Source organism: Podarcis cretensis (assembly GCF_951804945.1).
Source record: "Podarcis cretensis genome assembly, chromosome: 17".
NCBI lineage: Eukaryota > Metazoa > Chordata > Lepidosauria > Squamata > Lacertidae > Podarcis > Podarcis cretensis.
In genome coordinates this window covers 38,800,692-38,816,167 of record NC_137187.1, presented here as the reverse complement: position 1 = coordinate 38,816,167, position 15,476 = coordinate 38,800,692, and the positions used below count along the sequence as shown (strand labels likewise).

Here is a 15,476-nt window from a genome sequence, read left to right as displayed (position 1 = left end):
CAGACCATGGAAGCAACAAGCCATGTTCCAGATACAGACATACAGATATTTGCTTACAAACCCCAAACACACCAACCACTTCCTCACAGCTTATTGCATGCCTCTGTGAAGTTTCTGCCAGAAAAGGGGGAGGGGCTGAAAATGGTTCCTGTGGGGGAATCCTTTGGATGAAAAATGTGGGATAACCAGCCTCATATAGCCAACATGTTTGAGTCTAAGTAATGCATGAAGGAGTTAAATGCCATAGAGTAAGCTGTCTGCCAGGCTTAGCTAGGGCACTCCCACTCTCCTTGGGAGGAGGGTAATCAAGCCTTTTGTTGTACCTCAGTCTACCTGAGAAGCTAAGCATGTATGAGGTATGATCCCTGGTTGCTCTAAGCTCAGACCGCATGGCTCTAACAAGCCACTCTTATGTTCCTGTACCAATAATTTAGGAACTTTTATCACTTTATAACGAAACCAAGTTTTACTGCCTGTGTAACATTTTCTGAATGCCATAGGGGAAAGTGCATGAATCCAACCTTTGAAGAGTTTGCAAGCAAATCATTTTTAACTTACCAAACATGTGGTCTTTTTCCATGCCAAGGAAAGAGGGGACTATTTTGGAACTCACAAGGGCATATTTTAGGTCTGAGAGCCTATATTTCAACGCTTTACTTTGCTGCATGTTTTGTGATTGTAAATCTCTGCTGGGGTTCTCTCACCAAAGAATACTTGCCTAAAACCTGGATAATGTCATCTGGAAAGTGTGTACATACACACACCCCACCTCCGTATTTTTTCCTTGCCACCAACAAGGAAAAGAAGAACTTGAAGTTTCAGTGCTAGGCCCTATATTGGCCTTATACCAACTTGAACTCTACAATGTATTTGAGAGCATTTTTTTTTAAATTGATTCGTAGTTTTAATTATAAGATTAGAGTCCAAGTGCTGATATCAGCTATACTCCCCAATTGCAGACACATATTCTATGCAAATACCATGCTTCGGAGAAGTAAGGGGAGACTGCACAAATCAGAAGTTATCTGGAGGGTCTACTATGTATTGTATGGGAAATTCTCCAGAACGTCTACCATGGTTTTTCTATCTTTCTCCCTTAAAGTCCTTAGGATGATGCCTTACATATTATTGAAATATCTCCATCTCATTTTTGTTACTTGCTCGTTTACTGAAGCAATAGCTGGCGCAGAAGTCCAGAGTAGTCTCAGGACTTGTTTCTAGACTCTCACTCCCAGGGACAGGCCTCTAGCTGATGGCATTGCCCGGAAAGGTGCTCATGCGGCCATCCCAGCTGAGACTTGATAGACCACTGCTGGAGGCAACTGTAGCAACTGCCCTTCACCTGGCAATTTGTTGTGGATATCCCATGGTGCCTGCAGGGATGAGGAGAGCAGGGCCACCTCCAGCACGGAAAGTCATGCACCCGGTAATCGACTGCAGAAGCTGAACCGTCCAACGCAGCACCTTCAGTAGGAATGAGAACACACTACTATGTGTGTTCAACCTAACTCTGCCTCCCTAAACAATGACAGGGTCAGGAGGAGGATCCCGCTACTTGGTCCACAGGCTGCTGCTCTCCCACGGGGCAGGAATAATTGGTGCTTGGCTTGTCTGGAGGTTTTTTCTATCCAGTCCACATAGGAGGTGATGCTGGAGGACAGAACAACCATCTGGGATCCCGGAAAGGGCTCACTCATCAAGCCAACCTGGCTCCATGTCATGGAGTTGGCCTCCATGCTGTTGGCCTCCAAGTGGCACAGCAGGGCTGCACCCTCACCTACCTGGGAGAAGAAGAAGAAAAGAATGAAGCAAGAATGGCCTCTCACAAGGTGTGAAGATGAGTGGTTGGTTGGAGGCTGTTTGGAGAGATACTCACAGAAGCACCAGGCAGGTAGCTAGAGCTATTTCTTACAACACAGTACATGCCTGGATTGACCCCAGGATGTTCCTTGGCACAGTCTGAGGGCATCAGCACCTTGACTTGGTATGCGCTGGAGTCAGCCTCAATTTCACCTGTCAAAAGATGGGTGATTAGCCAGCAAACTGCTTCCAACTCAGTTCCCAATTTTGGGAAAGAAAACTTCCAGAATCCTTCCTCCATCCTATTGGCATACTGCCCCAAGCTCCACCCTGTCAGAATCCAGCCTTGACTCCCAAATGCCTGGACTCTACATTTGTCCGTTGAATCACACCATTTTATCCTGAACTAATTTGTCTCAGGAATTGTGCCCTCACCCCACCTCTGCTTCCATCACCACAATAATAATCTAGTTTAGCACCACTGAAAAATCCACCACTTCCCTACGCTTTTAGCCATATGCTTTCATCATATCTACACCATAAACACGGGGCCTAATTTACATGTTGTGAGGGACACGTTACCACAGACATATGGTCCCCTCTGCAACTGCCAGGTAACATTTAACTACAAAAGACATGAGATATATCATCATTGCTTTCAGTGTTTTTTCACTGTACTTCATTGGATGATGTTTGCAAGGAGGAATGTGCATGATGATGGCATGTAACATGTCATTTAACAAATGTTACTAGGGAGACACAAGAGGTGCCGTGAGGCAGCGGCAGTCAAGAGTTCCTCTCAACATCTTTCTGATACACTTGCACTAATTTAATAGCCATTCCTTCTCCTCAGATAACCCTGGGGACTTTTTGCTCCATGAGAGATCGCTGAGAAGTCTCAGCACCCTTGCCAAACTACAATGCTCAGGATTCTTTGCAGGTAGCCATGGCCATTGCATAAAGATTGATGGAATATAGATTTGGAGAGTAGATGTCTCCCTGTTGGGTGTGTCTTCAAGGACTGTCCACTTCCACTCAGCACAGCTGATCCTTACAGTTCACACACAAGTTCTCTCTCTCTCTCTCTCTCTCTCTCTCTCTCTCTCTCTCTCTGTGTGTGTGTGTGTGTAAGCAAACACATGCACGTGCACACACACACACGTGCACACGCACACACAGTAGTTGGGGGCAAAAGCCAGATTAAGCTCCATTGGCTGCCTGCACAAATCATGCAGCAACTTGATGCAACGTCACAGGGCTTCCAAATGAATGTACTAAGGGATATTTGATGTTAAGGAACAGAGACTGTTTGAAATAGTCTTGGAGCATACAGCCCTATACAATAGCAAGGTCCCTCTCTTCTCTCCCTCTCCCTCCACCCAACTCCCAGTCAGTCTCCTGGCATACCAGATTGCATCATTTGTAGACCCATCACTTTGCAGCTATCCCAGGGCTCCTTTGGGAAGTAGGCCATAGCAGCCACATGTTGGTCAAAGGCGATGGGCTTCTGGAGGAGCAGCAGAGCCACGTTGGAGCTGCCAGAGAGACTGTACTGCGCCGTCTCCTCATAAGGGTAAATTGCAGCAACATGGATGCCTCTGGCGTGGCCCTTGGGCTGTGTCAGCCTCACAAAGACAGCTATGTTTGCTGGGTCCCTGCAAACAGTAAAGAGGGGCCTGGAATAACTCTGTTTTGGGTCAAAGGAAAAGCAACAAGGCAAAGAGAATAGTGTAGGCTAGTCCATTAAGGCAAATGGGGCACTGCCCCACCAACCTCAGTCTGCCCTGAGCCCCTACCCACCTGCCTTCTTAGCTACAACCAGTTCAGGTGATGGCACTGGCCGTCTGCTTCTTCCTCCTCCTTAGTCTCTGTGTTGCCCTTGCAGAACTCCGCAGGGACCAGGATGGGGACAAAACTAGAATCAGTTGGCGCTGGCTGTTATTGACTCCAACTCCATTGTGGCCTCCCTGCTTCCCACCCTACCAGTCCCAAATGGGCACTAGCCATCACTAACAGGGAATAGTCTCTTGTTCTTCATTTTTTTTGCTCTTGGTAGGACCCATAAGGTCACCGGTTCGAATCCCTGCGATGGGGTGAGCTCCCGTTGCTCAGTCCCTGCTCCTGCTAACCTAGCAGTTCGAAAGCATGTCAAAGTGCAAGTAGATAAATAGGTACCACTCTGGTGGGAAGGTAAACGGCATTTCCATGTGCTGCTCTGGTTCGCCAGAAGTGGCTTAGTCATGCTGGCCACATGACCTGGAAGCTGTACGCCGGCTCCCTCAGCCAATAAAGTGAGATGAGCACCGCAACCCCAGAGTCGGCCACGACTGGACCTTTAGGACCCATAATGATGGGACAGGCCAGGCAGCAGGGTCAGCTATGTTTATATAGTTTATTCAAAGTAACAACTCCTTCATAAACTATGGTAAACTTGATGTTGACCCATGTTAAAATTAATCTGGGCCTTTTTCTTGCTTCTGTTCATGTTATCCGAGCTCATCGGTCATGTTGTGGAGTACAGCCATCTCCCTTTCCTGTATGTCCTCTGAGCAGCTATATCCTACAGCAGGGGTCAGCAAATTTTTCAGCAGGGGGCCGGTCCACTGTCCCTCAGACCTTGTGGGGGGCCAGACTATATTTTGGAGGGGGGAAAATGAACAAATTCCTGTGCCCCACAAATAACCCAGAGATGCATTTTAAATAAAAGGACACATTCTACTCATGTAAAAACACCCTGATTCCTGGACCATCCGCAGGCCAGATTTAGAAGGCAACTGGGCTGGATCTGGCCCCCAGGCCTTAGTTTGCCTACCCATGTCCTACAGCCTAGGTGAACAAAATAGGTGTGCCTCTTTCACATTCACCCGGTAATGAAATGTCTCCCTACCCTAACATGTAGCACGGAATGGGTGAATACAGTGGTACCTCAGGTTACAGACGCTTCAGGTTACAGACTCCGCTAACCCAGAAATAGTACCTTGGGTTAAGAACTTTGCTTCAGAATGAGAACAGAAATCGTGCAGCGGTGGCACAGCGGCATTGGGAGACCCCATTAGCTAAAGTGGTCTTCAGGTTAAGAACAGTTTCAGGTTAAGAACAGACCTCCAGAACGAATTAAGTTCTCAACCCAAGGTACCACTGTACTGATAATGAACTAGAGTCCCCCAAAGGGCATGGGCTCCAATCTCCTAACACAGGGCTAGAGAACCTCTAGCCTGTGGGTCCAAGTTGGCCCACCATGCTTCTCCCATTTGACACTGATTCTGAAGGAGGCCACGAGAATGGGGGCATCACTTACGTCTGTTGAACACACTGTGCTGTAGTCAACACCCAGTAGCGGTTCAGAATTGAGCCCCCGCAGCTCTGATTCTCACATGTGGCGATGAGCACTTGCCAGGGCAAGGACACTTGTGCTGAGATCCATGCAGCCAGGGCTGAAGCGGGCAAAGAGGCTGGGTCAGTGTGTGGTGGGGGAGAGGACAATAGCAGAGCGAGGGAGGCTAACTCTAAACAGCAGGAAATGTACATGGAATGCCATTCCTGTCAGAGGTGCTCTGGAAGGCATTGTGCCATCCTATGTACAGGCCACAGTGACCTGGGGGAGAAGGGACATGTGTTTTGAAGCAGCTCACATGAGAAATTCCAAGCTATCACTCACTCTCTGGTTTCTGTAGCTGCCTAAGATTTTTTGTAGGCCTCAGATGTTTCCAAGGAACTGTGCGATTGTAACGATACCCTGCAACCTTTGTGGTCCTCTCCAGCCAGGGCAGGTAGTGGGGCAGACTGCTGAAGACATAGGGGCGAGAGCAGGCTTCATCAAAACTGCTCAGCACCCCCAGCTGAAGCCAGCCCCCACCCTGGGGGTCAGGGCAGATCAGCGGAGAGCCCACATCACCCTGGACAGGAGGAGGGAGAAGGAAGAGAAAATGAGAAAGAGAAGTAGGTACAAAAGAAGTTTCCCAACCATTACACTCTTTCAAACAGCAGTTGACCTCCTTTCTGTGGGGCACTTTATGCTAGAGCTGGCTCAGTGGCTGTCTCAAACAGCAGGAGCCCCCAAGGCTTTAGCCCTGCAGGTGCCCCACCTGCCCCACTGCTGGCACAGAAACGGCGCTAGTATTGGTGCCGATTTTGGCTGAAATGACATCCGAAATTTTGCAAGACCTTGTGGAACATGCACAATCTTGAGCAATTTCAGTGATATCTCACCCAAAATTGCTGCTGGTGGCAGCAGGTATGGTGGCGGCAGTGGCAGGGCAAGGCGGCACCTCCTGTTTTGACATGCCGCCTCTATGCAAACCATGTCTCAAGCTAATTTGTAAATACCCATCTACTGGATTCATGATAGCAGTATGAGAGAGACAGAGAGACAGAGACAGAGAACATGCAATATCTAGGTGCTGTTGTACACCCGAAAGAGCTATGTGTGGCAGGCAGGAATTATGTCTTTTAACCTCTTCAGTTTAACAAATGGGCAAGGAGACTGACTTTTTAAATCCACACCCAGCTGATATCAGCGCCGAGTCAAAAAGCGGTGGAGGTGGGTCATAATGATGATCTACTCCCAAGCTCTCTCTCACCGTGCAGACTCCTTCCCGGCCCATTTGAGCCTTGATACAGAATATGGCATTGGAGAGCTGCTCTCCAAGCTGGTCGCAGCTGGTGACGCTCAGGATGTCTAAGGGATGTCTCAGCAGCACGGCAGGGCCTCCTACAGCAGGGAGAGAACACATGGGGGTAGCACCATCTGCCCTCAAGTTAGGCAGCATAAAACCATCTCCAGGCCCTCAGTGATGACCACCAGTAGGGCTCACAAGAGGATATGGCAGGGCACAGAGATGAGGATCCTTTCGCCTTCCAGCTGTTGCCAGACTACAGCTCCCATCATACATGACCTTTGACAATGTTGGCTAAGGCCAGTGGGAGTTGGAGTCCCTTAGCAACTGGAGTACTGCAAGTTCCCCACCCCTATAGTAGGATAAAGAAAGTGAGCAGATGGGAACAGGAGGGCTGGAAGTTGAAGTGGGCAAGAGGAATTAAGAGAAGAGTCCAGACCAGGGCAAAAGAAAAGGAATGTTGGGATAGAGAGTGGACAATGGACAGGAGTGTCCATGAACATGAGCTGTGGAAGGTTGATGTTCTCAGACTTATCTGAAACAGCAAGCCAGCTCTTTGGCTGTCTGCAAGAGTGATGTAACACTGGCATTATACCTTTCATGCATCATTTCATGAGAGGGCACTGCACAAAACCAAACAGACTTATCTCTCTTGGGTATCTTTTCTGGGTACCCTAACTACTAACTGATATGCAATCTTGCTTACAGAATCACAGAGACTGGAAGAACCAACAAGGTCATTTAAGAGAGCCAATTCAGATCACAGTGTACAAGCAGGAAGCAAGTGCACCACTCACCTTCCAGCACAGACCAGCCTGGTAGCCAACAATTTCTGAAGTCACCTATTGCATCTGCCTTGTCTGAGAGACACACAGGTGCAACAAAGGGACCAAATTCCAGTGGCTCCTCCAATTGCAAAAGGCCCAGGTTGTGAAGGTCCCTGTGCTCCAACCAGTTTGGGTGTGTCAGAGACTGGCGGGTCTGCACTGAGTACGTTGCCTTGGAGATGTCAACTAGACCAGCCTGCACCAGGGCCAAAGCTTCTGATTTTTTTCTGAAACAGAGATACAGCAGCATAATAGTTTCAGCAACCACACGCAACATGTTGCAGAAGCAGGTATTAAGCACTCTATTGTAGATACTGTTGTTATTTGAACTTTTATTATATGAACTGTGAACTTGATATAAAATGCAATCAAATAAAATGTGCTTCTGTGGCCCCATAACACCTGCACAGCATGTAAAACAAATGACATATATTTGGGGTGGGAAGGTTATTAATGCTACATAAGGACTTCCTACTTCAGTGGGCACAGAATGATGAATACATGTTCCAATGTGGTAGCTGGGTAACTTTTTAAGGCACAGCTCAGCAAAAGTCTGGAAATCACTGGGAAGGATAAAAATGCATACTGTTCTAGCATGCTAGTCAACCACCCTGTGATCCTAGGAAGAAGGGCAGTATAAAATAACAACAACAACAACAACAACAACAACAACAACAACAACAATAATAATAATACCATAAAATTCAGCTTTTTAAAATGGATGCGATACTGGTAGCAAACAGGTGCTTGGGACAGCAATATATTTTGTAAGAGTGAACAGCAGTAAAATGGCAAATGCAATTCAAAGTAAAATGGAAAATGCAAATGTCTACATGGGCAAACAACAACAACTTCATTTGACTTATACGCTCATGGGCTCCAAAGTGGTGGTGATTGACCAGTAACGAAACCAGGGGTCATAGTGGATAGCTTGATGAAGATGTGTGGCAGCTGTGGAAAGGTAAATTCCACTTGAAAATAAAAATGCTGATATCACAAGGCAGTTATTCAAGCCATAGTGCAAACACCTTTGGAATACTGTGTACAGTTCTGGTCACCACAGCTCAAAAAGAGTATTTATTGTAGAGCTGGAAAAGGTTCAGAAATGGGCAACCAAAATCATCAAGGAGATGGAGCAACTCTCCTATCAGGAAAGCTGATAGGAGCTTTTTGGGACTTTTTAGTTTAAAAAAAGATGTGTAGGAGGAGGCATGATAGAAATGAATAAAACAATGGAGAGAGTGGATGGTGTTTCATAACACTAGAACTTTGAGACATCCAGGGAAGCTGAATGTTGAAGGATTCAGGGCAGATAAATGTACAGTTTTGAGTAAAACCATTGAAATTCATTCCTTATATCTTTAGAGTTTTGGTCTAGCACTGTGATTTTATTTATAATATTCTGTCCCCCCCCCTCCCTTCTGCTGTTGCCATGCCATGTATGGCACCGAAAAATTAATTTTTCAGCTTGTTATCAGATGAAGGAGAATATATTAAAAATTGTGTATAGGTGGTACCTGATGCCCACAAGACTCATCAAAATGTACAAAAGGGGCTCTAAACTCTGTTGGATATGCTCAGAGGAGGAAGGATCCCTAACACATATGTGGTGGCCTTGCAAGCAATCAAAAAATATTGGGAGATGGTCTATGAAGAATTTTTAAAAATGTTTAAATTCACCTTCCCCCCCCCCAAACCTGAAGCCTTCCAGCTAGCCATCATAGGAGAGGAGCTACCAAAAAAGGTGTGTAACATATTTTTATACGCCACAGTTGCTACAAGAATTATGTATGCAAAGATTTGGAAAGACAAAGCTATTCGAACAGAAAAGCAATTGTTCGATAAACTGACAGTTTGCAGAATTAGCAAGCATGACTTCTAAAATAAGGGATTGTGATGAAGAGAGGACAAGGGCTGAGTGGGAATATTTCAGAGAGTACCTAAAAAGAAATGATATTACAACTGGCCTGCAATCAACTGTTTGAACAACAGTAAAATAAAACGAAGGAATTGGTAGAATTAAAATAAGGTGTAGAAAACAACGGAAATGCAGCAAACTAAGATTCTGTTAATGTCACTGAAGGTTAGGTTGGGAAGTCTGTAAAAAAATAGTATAAGGTAAAATGTGTATGGTGTACTGTAAAATTGAAAATGCAGAGAGAGAGAGAGAGGGAGAGAGAGAGACCAAGACAATGCACCCATCTTGAACTAGATCAACCTGAATAACAGGATACTTACATAAGGTTGGCACAGTTGGCTGAGGTTAAAATCCACCAGGGGTTGAGAATGGAGCCAGCACAGAAATGCTGGATGGGCAGCTTGAGAGCAACAACCCAGGGAAATTCCCCCAACTCAGCCTCAGAGCAGCTTGGGCATTTGGGCACAAAACCAGGCCGCAGCCCACATCCTGAACGGAAAGACCAACATATTAGAAATGAATTTGCTTGCCTTCAGTTCTCAGTTTATCTAACAGAAGTCTGAAGTAATATTATCCAGTACAGTCTATTTCCTGACAGAATGATGAGGGAGCAACTGGTGGCACACACATAACAGTTCCTCAGATCTCCCCCTTATTATTATTATTATTATTATTATTATTATTATTATTATTATTATTATTCAGGGGTGGGGAGTACATGTACTCACCAAATTTGCGATCCATAAGAACTGCCATCTTGTTAAGTTGGTAGGTATGGGAGTTGGCATCCCATGCCAATCCCATCTCACACTGTTTCAGCGTCACCTGTACAGGGAGTTGCAAGTTGGGCATTATGGTTACACTAGGTGGGGCAAGTAATGCTAGGGAAGGGCCAGGAGATGGGCCTTCCTCGCGTTTACTCTTGGGGAACTGTGGCCTAGCTACAACAATATGAACAGGAGCACCTTGGTTGATGTAAGTGTCTGGTATGGATGCTACGGCTGTTGAAGGAGGCGTTTGTGGCTGTGAAGTGGTAGCAGGTATTATTATTATGTGTGGTTGTACAACAGCTGACATTTCTGTTGAGGGTATTGTGGATGTTACAGATATTTGGTTGGTTGTAGAGGATGTTGTGGACGACTGCCCTGTTGTTGTGGACGACTGCCCTGTTGTTGTGGACGACTGCCCTGTTGTTGTGGGCGACTGCCCTGTTGTTGTGGACGAATGCCCTGCTGTTGTGGACGACTGCCCTGTTGTTGTGGACGAATGCCCTGCTGTTGTGGACGACTGCCCTGTTGTTGTGGATGAATGCCCTGCTGTTGTGGGCGAATGCCCTGTTGTTGTGGACGACTGCCCTGTTGTTGTGGACGAATGCCCTGCTGTTGTGGACGACTGCCCTGTTGTTGTGGACGACTGTCCTGCTGTTGTGGACGACTGCCCTGTTGTTGTGGACGACTGCCCTGTTGTTGTGGGCGAATGCCCTGTTGTTGTGGACGACTGCCCTGCTGTTGTGGACGACTGCCCTGCTGTTGTGGACGACTGCCCTGTTGTTGTGGACGAATGCCCTGCTGTTGTGGATGACTTCTGCACTGTTGTGAATTTTAGTGCTATTGTAGATGTTGCAGAAGATAGATGTTCAAGTGTGGAAGACATTACAGAAGATGTTTCTCTGGCCATTGTAGATGTCTGTCCAGTTGTTGAAGATGATAAAAATGGGGAGTGTCTGGTAGTTGTAAGTGTTACATGGGGTGTTGTGATATTGGGGAGGGACTGTGTTGTTGTGGATGTTTTCTGAATTGTTGTGGATGTTGTAAAATTTACATGATTATCTGCTGCAACTATTGTGACTACTGACTGTAGTCTATTGAGTGCAGATGTAGAGTGCACTGAAGCTGTAGGTATTACAGTCAATGGTTTTGTAGCTTCTGGCGATGAGAGTTCATTTGTAAAGGTAGAATCCAACAGTGGGGGGTTGGTTGTCAAAGCTACTTCTGATGGTTCAACAGGTCCAACTGCTTCAGATGCTTCAGATTCTTGTTCCACAATTGGGGGTGTTATAGACGCTTGTGGGACTTGTGTGGTTGTTTGTGCTGTTGATGTGAATACTCTGCCTGTTGGGAATGTTACAGATTCTCCAGCTGTTGAAGATAATTTTCCTTCTGTTTCAGACAGAGCATATAATGGTGTGATTGCTGGGGGAGACAATTCACCATTAGTGGTCTCGCTATCTTTCAGTTGCAGACCAAGTGCTCCTTCTTGACTCAGCCACTTCAAATGGGATAAAATCTGAGAAGCCAGGATAGGAGCTGTGCAGTCGTGTAAGCTCTGGGACACAACACCCATCACCTCCCAGTGCCCGCTGCCAGGGTCACGACAAATCACAGGACTGCCTACAGACACCTGTAGCAGAAAAGAGAGCATGATAATCAGATATGGAATGAGACAACTAAAGCAGATGATAAAAAAAGGGTCTGTGCCACTAAAAGCAGTAAGAAAGGCTGCCTCTTGGGAAGTATAGGAGCTCAGTTAGTTTTTTTCCAGCTCCTCAGCTATGCTGCAGTTGGCATGAAGAGGCAATTATTTTGTTTGATTGTGCTGTTTCCTGTCCGCACCAGCAGGTGAAACATGACAGGATGTGTCCAGAATGAAGAAAAGGTGTCCCTTTCATCCCCGCCCTTCATTTCTCCTACATAACTATTTGTGCTTTCTGGTAATGTTTGTTGGTGTCCTATACACTCACACTTTAAAAAAAAAAATCCCATTAGAATTCTGGTATTTCCAAACCTTGGCCAATCTTCCCTTCCCCTCTGCTGACTGTAGTTCCTTTCTAATCACATTGGTCCTATCAAATAGTATAAGACCAGATCTAACTTCCCACATATACAAAATGGTGACTAGAAAAGGGAAGTATAGAATGGGCACTCACTAGAGAACTGATGAGGTAGAGTTGGTTTGGAATACAGAATCACAATTTGCTGGCCGTTGCTGAAGTATGAGGGAAGTGCTGCCCTTCTCATATGGAGCTGCCTTTTTGAATTTTGAACAAGGACCCCAAAATGTAAAGAGATATGACAACAACAATAGCATTGTGTGAAGTACTCTGTCCTGGTGCCCCATTTGCTAGAGAAAAGGCACCTGGCAAGGGATCCAGGAAGAGAAGAAATGTTAGCAATGCTTAAACTCCTGGGTTGTTCTGGAGACACGTTGCTTTGTACAAGAGGCTTCTTCTCTGTACAAAGTACCCTTTCTACCTGTTTCCCATGACCAAGGTTCCCTTTTGTGAGCCTTATGTGTAGAACATGATGTCAGAGAAATACAGACACATGCTGTGCACCCTATTATCTGGTCTCCCTGTGTGGGATTTATATACAAATGGTAATGAGCTGTGATGGGTTGATGAGTGAGTCACCCCATATCCACCCCATTACCAGAAAGCACCCCATATACTCTGCTGTGGAGATGTGGTCTGGACAAAAAATGATGTGCAAGTGGCCATTGTTCAATCCCTCCTCCCCAACGTGATCAACGGGAAGAGTTTTCTGTGGCCAGGTCTAGCTCCTGCCAACCTAGCAGTTCGAAAGCATGTCAAAGTGCAAGTAGATAAATAGGTACCGCTCTGGCGGGAAGGTAAAGGGCATTTCTGTGCGCTACTCTGGTTTCGCCAGAAGCGGCTTAGTCATGCTGGCCACATGACCCAGAAAAACTGTCTGTGGACAAATGTCGGCTCCCTCGGCCAGTAAAGTGAGATGAGCGCCGCAACACCTTTACTAGGGTTGGTGTAAAGTGTGTGTGTGTTTGTGTGTGTCCATTCACACAATCAACCCTGAATCCATTCATAAGGGATTACCATGCAGTTTGTGTCATTAGACGCCTCTCTTGAAACACACAAGTTCCATGATTTGCCTACGTCAGGCCATTGCTTGGCACATTCCGATGTCACCAAAGTATGCACAATGATCTCCTTCACTGACCATCTGAAGGACCCTGTGAAGAAGGAGAGATGACTATAAACTGCAAGGCCTGTTAGCCAAACTCTAGGGATCCACTCCAGCACTGATCAGTCTCAGTGCCGTGCGTGTGTGTGCATGCGTTTTTTAAAAAAAATCAAATTCTCCTACATAGCCTTCTCTAACTTCTAAGCCTTCGCTGACCATATTTTTTCTAAAGTTTCCATAGCCCTAAGATATATAATTTATATAATTATATAATAATATAATTATACAATAATATAACTGAGTAATAATCACCCCAACACTCTCAATATATTAAACTATGGGCCAAATACATACTAGTTGAGTATAGTGGTTCTAACAGATGTGACACATACACTTAGTCTTTTTAAATAACTTGCAGACTTATTAGTACCTATGACTTTGACTCTGGGCTGTGGTCACTTTCCGCACAACCCCCTCAGACCTTGACAGGGCACCTCCAAACTCACCGTCGTGTCTCCGCTCAATAATCCTACATTCCTCTTGTGTGTCATAGGGTTTTTCTTTCCGAATGACACAAGCTGGCCATATGTCTGGCTTCCTTAAATCAATTGGCTGGCCGAGCAGAATGAGTCCCAGGTCATTGTTGGGTGGTGCATCCCAAGAACTGAAACCACGGTGTGAAATGAACTGGCTCACTGTCTTGGTGCTGAAACGTCCATGGGCACCAGTGAATTCTACATTGCTCGGCTGCCTGCAAGGCAAACATGGAAGGTCATTTTATAATCAACCATAGCTATCAGATCCTGAATGGTGAGACCTTACTCCACAACAGCCTGTTCATTGTTCAGGCACTCTGTTTCATTTCAGAACCAACCATCTTAGGACCAGAGCTAGCACTCCATCAGGAGAAAAGCACTTCCAATCTCTCACATTACTCACATCAGTAGGAAACAGTTGGCTGCTGTCAGGACCCACCAGCTGCTCAGGACAACTCCTTGGCACCTTTTGCCATTGCCAAATATGTTCACTAACCATGGTGCTTCCAGGGCTTCTCTCTCTTCTGGGGAGGGAGACTTGTCCCAATTCGTCCAGGGATGCCGGATGCTACAGACTACAGAGGAACAGTAGAATATTGTATTCTCATTGCTAGAAGCAAAGCTACAGGGAACCAGGCAGAGGGCCTTCTCGGTAGTGGCGCCTGCCCTGTGGAACGCCCTTCCAGCAGATGTCAAAGCGATAAACAACTACCTGACATTCAGAAGACATCTTAAGGCAGCCCTGTTCAGGGAAGTTTTTAATGTGTGATTTTACTGTATTTTTGGTTTCTATGGAAGCCGCCCAGAGTGGCTGGGGAGGCCCAGCCAGATGGGCGGGGTATAAATAAATTATTATTATTATTATTATTGTAGGATCTCCTATTCCCTGCATCCTGACTGTGGTACAATGTGTAATACATGCTTTAGTTGGGGCTTTGGATATTGAGTGGTGGTTAACCCCAATGGAGGAGTCTTTGATGGCTCACCAACACTGCAGGCCAGTTCTTAAGTTAACCTCTAATGTAAACCAGTATTGCACACCCTCCCTCAATATGGTACAGGTTAGTCAAATGATTGTGCAAATGAACGCCACATGGAACCCTTTTCTTTTTTAAAAATATAAGCTTTATACATAGTTCATTGTCAGGGGCTAATGTTCTGTACTTGAAACCTCCCATTCAGTTATACCACTTAATCCTAAAGAGTTTCTGGGTTGCACAAGCCTTTCTGCTTCCCATAACATGGGGAACAGAACTCAAGTGTGCTAGCTCTGACTGTGGTCACTTACAGGTGGTGGAGGAGGACAAAAAGAACTGGAAAAGGGCAGAGAGCCCAAGGAGAAGCTCCATCCTTCCTCTCTATGGCAGAGGGAGGCTTTGGGGTCATGAAGGTGCTTCATAGGGAAGGTGAGAAGAGGTAGTGTAATTCACAGGCCCCACTGAGGCAGGGAGTCAGCACATGGGTTGTCTGGGATGGAACATTTAATCTCACAAAAGACTCACCTGTGACATCAACTCCATAGAACTCTTGAGACCTGCTTTGAATTCTAGCATGCCTTAAGACTCTAGTTCAGTGTTCCTGTCACCTCTTCTGATCCTTGAATGCAGCTCTCTTTCAAAGATGCTGCTGTTCCCAGCACTGGCTGGAGCTGATGGGAGCTGGAATCCCAGAAACATAAGAACATGGGAAAAGCCTGCTGGACCTGGCTCACCTAGTCCAAGCAACCTGTTCTCACAGTGGGCAACCAGAAACATATGGGAAGGGCCGAAACAGGACCTGAGTGTAGCAGCACTCTACCCATTTGTGATTCCCAGAAAGTGGAATTTAGCAGGGGTTAGAACATG

The 15,476-nt window shown here is 46.0% G+C and overlaps 1 protein-coding gene across 2 annotated transcripts; it reads right to left on the bottom strand.

The window, feature by feature from the left end:
* Positions 1 to 869: 869 nt before the first annotated feature.
* LOC307206809 (uncharacterized protein) lies at positions 870 to 15,122 on the bottom strand. Of its 2 annotated transcripts, none has more exons than XM_079960201.1 (13): positions 14,921 to 15,122; positions 14,036 to 14,207; positions 13,603 to 13,847; positions 13,009 to 13,145; positions 9,890 to 11,561; positions 9,482 to 9,650; positions 7,214 to 7,470; positions 6,381 to 6,511; positions 5,459 to 5,696; positions 5,099 to 5,234; positions 3,208 to 3,455; positions 1,877 to 2,013; positions 870 to 1,781 (listed from the first exon to the last, which is right to left on the bottom strand). In XM_079960201.1, exons 1-13 carry the CDS (start codon positions 14,979 to 14,981, stop codon positions 1,500 to 1,502), a joined length of 3,885 nt encoding a protein of 1,294 aa, XP_079816327.1. In that variant the 5' UTR covers positions 14,982 to 15,122; the 3' UTR covers positions 870 to 1,499. The 2 variants fall into 2 exon arrangements, with proteins under 2 accessions (XP_079816327.1, XP_079816328.1); XM_079960202.1 differs by having other exon boundaries at positions 14,129 to 14,207.
* Positions 15,123 to 15,476: the final 354 nt, after the last annotated feature.

Bases quoted from the DNA above. Each gene is read 5' to 3' on its own strand.
- LOC307206809 (XM_079960201.1), bottom strand. From the start codon at position 14,981: ATGGAGCTTCTCCTTGGGCTCTCTGCCCTTTTCCAGTTCTTTTTGTCC. The intron at 6,512-7,213 runs GTGAGTGGTGCA...TCCCTGCTGTAG, and splicing joins AGGCTGGTCTGTGCTGGAAG to GAGGCCCTGCCGTGCTGCTG. The intron at 3,456-5,098 runs GTAAGTGATGCC...TACTGTTTGCAG, and splicing joins GCACAGTGTGTTCAACAGAC to GGACCCAGCAAACATAGCTG.